The sequence below is a fragment of the Chrysochloris asiatica genome, unplaced genomic scaffold (assembly GCF_000296735.1).
Source record: "Chrysochloris asiatica unplaced genomic scaffold, ChrAsi1.0 scaffold00087, whole genome shotgun sequence".
Lineage (NCBI taxonomy): Eukaryota > Metazoa > Chordata > Mammalia > Afrosoricida > Chrysochloridae > Chrysochloris > Chrysochloris asiatica.
The window spans coordinates 2,020,837-2,025,374 of NW_006408605.1; the positions used below are offsets into that span (position 1 = coordinate 2,020,837).

At 47.0% G+C, this 4,538-nt stretch overlaps 1 protein-coding gene across 1 annotated transcript in view; it reads right to left on the minus strand.

The window, feature by feature from the left end:
* Positions 1-2,031: 2,031 nt before the first annotated feature.
* Positions 2,032-4,538, minus strand: part of CXCL14 (chemokine (C-X-C motif) ligand 14) — a 9,387-nt gene continuing 6,880 nt past the window's right edge. Inside the window, exon 4 of the mRNA XM_006866092.1 lies at positions 2,032-2,117. Within this exon, the coding sequence (XP_006866154.1) occupies positions 2,102-2,117 (16 nt within the window). The 3' untranslated portion in view covers positions 2,032-2,101. The remainder of the gene's footprint in view (positions 2,118-4,538) is intronic.

Consider the following 4,538-nt stretch of genomic DNA (forward strand, 5'->3'; position numbering starts at 1 on the left):
TCTCTGAGGTATGGCTCCCAGACAGCCTGACTGCAAAGCCTTACAGCCACGTAGACTATCTTCCTGCCCCTCTACAGTCCACACCTTAGATACCACTGGAATCTTGGGACCCTGGCCTCAGGGATCTTCACTGATCTCTCCATCTGCAGTTTTCTCTTGTTAAGGACTGAGGTATGACCTGCCTGCTCTGCTGAACTTGCAAGAAGCAGCATTAGCTTCTGGCCTGACTTCCTGTCACTGGAAGGTTATCAACAGCCACACATATTCCTCAGAAGTGACAGAAATATCAGCTTTCTTTCCTCATACATGTGTCCCTGTTTATTCAGAAGGTTATTATCAATCCAAATCCACTGCCATTGAGTCTAACTCGTATCACTACTTGTGTTACAGAGTGGCCAGGAGGGCAAGACTTTGTCTCTCATACTTCAGACATATCATCAGGAGGGCCCAGTCCCTGGAGAAGGACATACTGCTTGGTAAAGTGGAGGTTCAGGGAAAAAGAGGAAGACCTCCATTGAGACGGATTGACACAGTGGCAGCAGCACAAGAACAATTGTGAGGATGACCCAGGACCAGTCAGTGTTTCACTCACTGGAATTGGAACTGACTCGACAGCACCTAACAACAGAATCAACCATTACAGAAACAGATTTCCAGGCCTTTCTTCTGCGGTGCTTCTGGGTGGGTTCAAATCGTTAACTTTTAGGCTAGTGTGGTTGGTAAGTGCCTTCTAGTTGCTTCCAATTCCTATCCACCCCTTATGGACTTTCTGCAAGCAGCTGATTGGCTTGAACGGCCAACTTTGTGGTTAGCAGTCCAGTGCTTATCCGACTGCCCCATGCCAGGACTCTTTAGGGTAGCTGTGAGCACAAAACACTTACACTTCCCTGGGACCATATTTTCATCCTCGTTTAATTAAATAGAAAAAAAAAGTCAGTGTTCTAGAATTTTGGTACATTTCAAATATATTTTATTACTTTTCTTTTTGTCTTAGAAAGAATATGAAACCTGCATGCAACGCTAATGGTTTCTGACATTTACATAGCATATAACACAGCAGTACAAGGTGACATATACTGGAAAGGTACATGTCGAGGGAGCCATTCTTAGAGCATATTTACACAGGAAAGGATGCTTGGTCATCTTAGCTTTCAAACAAGGACTGCCCTGATTAAATGGGAGGATTACCCAGGGAGTCACCAAAGTATTGCTTCAGTACTGCATGTTTCATCACAGGGAGAGAAAGAGACGCTGGAAGGTTTTCCTCATCAACAGAATGTGTGTGTGTGTGTGTGTGTGTGTGTGTGTGTAAATGTACAGAGTGAGCATATTCTTACGTTTTCTCCTAAGGTTTTCACTAACAATGTTGGGAGCCTCATCTGCTTCTGGAAGCATTAAATACAGAATTCGCAACCCTCCATTTGAAGAAAAGACCCAATACCTTCCTGAAGGATCACTGGCTATCAAAGGGTCTTGGAAATGTATTTCTGAAGTGTGTACAAATCAACTGGGGAAATGAAGCACATTTCTCTGACAGCCAAACTTGAGTTCCTCAAAGAACAGATGCAGAGAGAGACGTGCTCCAGCTTGCCTGTTGACTGGAGCCACTGAGGCACCACACTGTGGCCTTGACCCACCAGGAGCCTGAGAGCCTGTGGTCGCTGTGTCGAGACCCCAGGGACTCTGAACGGAAGCTTCCTGGGCTAGAAGCAGAGCAACACTTGTGAAATGCCTCAACCAAGCTCATTATTCCTCCCAGATGCTTATAAAGGCCAGACACAAACATAGTGATGTATGGACAGATATAAAAAAGCACTTTTCAAAAAGGAAAGGCATGAGTTTCCCCACTTTTCGGTAAAAAGCAGCCTGTGATGGAGGCGGGAGCACAAGAGACAAGTCTCACATCTGGAAGCCTTTTGCACACAGCTATAAAATGTAAAAACTGACACTTGGTAAAAAGTGCTTTATAACAATATATGATTCGTGCTTTATGCCTGTGAGAAAGAAAGGTGGTTTTTGTTGTTGTTTTGAAATCTGCAAAGTCCTGTATTCAAGTCTCCCAACCAGTCTGGAGTTTTCATATCATGGTTGTTTTTTCAGCTTATTCTTCGTAGACCCTGGGAAGGGAAAACAGGCATGTAAGTGGCTTGGGACAGGAACCAAGGAATTCACAAGTGGATGGCTAAGCTCTTTCATGTCTGTAGGGAGGTGCTTCTCTCCCAGGACTGGGCAGGAGCTGGGAGAGGTGGGAGGGGCATCTTGAAAGATGTGATCACACTGACCACTTTCTAAACAGCTTCCACCTGTGCTGCCTCATTTTGTCCTCAAAGTCTATGAAGCAAACCCTCTTTGCATAAGCACGATCAAAGGCTCAAGAGACTTAAGACTGCCCAGTGAACACTGAACATTAGTGGCAGCAGTGAGTTCTGTTTCCAGCATGGTGATGGCTTCTATGATTCCTCATCTGTGCTCTGTCCTTTCTTGTAGAGGAGGCAGATGGGGGAGTAGGGAGATAAGGCAAAGTCGCTCCTCCCTACACTTGTTGTTGTTGTTGTTATGTGCCGTGGAGACAGTTCCGACTCATAGTGATCCTGCATAGGGTTTCTGAGGCTGTAAATCTTTACGGGAGCAGAAAGCCTCATCATTCTCCTGCAGAACAGCTGGTAGTTTCGAATTGTTGACTGTGAGATTAGCAGCCCAATTCATAACCTCTACACTACCAGAGCACTACACTTAGGGCTATATAACAGGGCTTCAAAAGGAATGAAAAGATAATGGTCCCTTGTACCTTTCTGTAGTATTTTAACCAAAGAATGCATGCCCTCCAGGCAGACTCCACTTCTAGAAGCTGCTGCTCCCTACTGTGGTCCCTAGCTGAAGACAGGGATTGTCATTGTCCCCTTTGACTTGTTATCACCTTTTCTTGGCTGTCTTGAGCTCACCTTCAACAGTTATCAGGCCTGCATAGATCTACAAGCTGACCTTGCTCCCTCCTCTCCCAACCTGTCTTCATTTAGGTATTTTAATTCCTGCTAGTTCTACCTCAGGACTCCTGATGTGGCATTGTAGGATCAGCAGTGGACTGCAAACCACAAGGTCAGCCGTTCAAACCCACCAGCTGCTCCTCAGAAACCCTATACAGGGTCTCTGTGAGTTGGAACTGACTCAACAGCGCTTAACAATGACACCAACAACAGTTCTCGCTCTGGAGTCCTTGGACGGCACAAATGGGTAAGCACTTGACCACTAGCTGAAATGTTGGCAGTTTGAACAGAGGCATACTGTACCACAGGTGTGGTGATGTGTTAGTGAAAAGATATAGCCTTGAGCACCTGATGAAGCACAGTTCTACTATGCAAAAGTTGATGACAGCTAACAATGACAATTGTTCTGCCCATGGCTACCCCGGGGCCATACTTCTCACACAGACAGCCCTTCACACCCTCTGTCTCAGCTCACTCCTGATTGTGTGAGACCACCTAATCATGCAAGGGAATAAATGCCTGAGGTTGTTGTTCCCATGGCAACCAGAAGATGCCTAAAGCCCCGGTGGATCTGGGCGCCCTTTCTCCTTTCTGTACCTTAGGTTCATCTCCTTCTCTGAAAACACCTTCTGCATCTCCATTGTGTATTTGTTAAGGCATTATCAACATTTTCCAGGTGGGGAGGGTAAAAGTGTGCCCTATATTTTACCAGGACACCTCAGCACTCAAGAAAGAGTCCTGGTGGCACTGTGGGATTAGCACTGATGGCTAACTGCAAGGCCATTGGTTCAAGCCCATCAGCTGCTCTGAGGGAGTACAATGAGGCTGTCTGCGCCACAAAGATTTATAGTCTTCGAAGTCTTATACGGGCTAACTATGAGTCGGAACTGACTCCATGGCATATAACTGCCTGCATGCCACCTCTCCATCACCCTCTAGGGTCCAATCATCAAAAATGGGAGAGTGCCCCAAGCAGTTAAAGATGTTCTCAGTCTCCTCCAGGGCCAGGCATTTTCCACTTCTGAAGCCCTGACCCTGGAGGGTGATGGACAATGGGTGGGGCAGGTCCTTCTTTGATCACATGATTTGCCTGCCCTGACCTGATAGAACATTTCATTCCTGTCAGATTTATAGAAAATCATCTCTTGCCCTCATCACTTGCTATTTCAAGCAATTGCAGACAAGGCAGCTTTGGAAGCAGCAAACAGGCTCAGGTATTGGGGTCAAGCCCAAATGTCAGCTATAGGAGAGCTGGTCATGGGGGCTGCACTCAGGATGGGAGGGCTGGGTCAGGGGAAGAGGGGCAGCGTAGGCACCCACTGCAGCTGTGCCCTCCACCCCAGGGAAGAGGCAGCACTGGAGGCCTACCTGCTTGCCCTGGCTTCACTCTGTGCTTTAGGCAAGTCAAGGAGCCCAGGTGCACTGTGGGTAAAATATTGGGCTGCTAATTGTAAGTGTGGCGCTGTGGGTTAATGCGCCAGACTGCAAAGCCGTTTGAACTGCAAGGTTGGCGGTTCAAGCTCACCAGCTGCTCCTCGGAAACCCTATACAGGG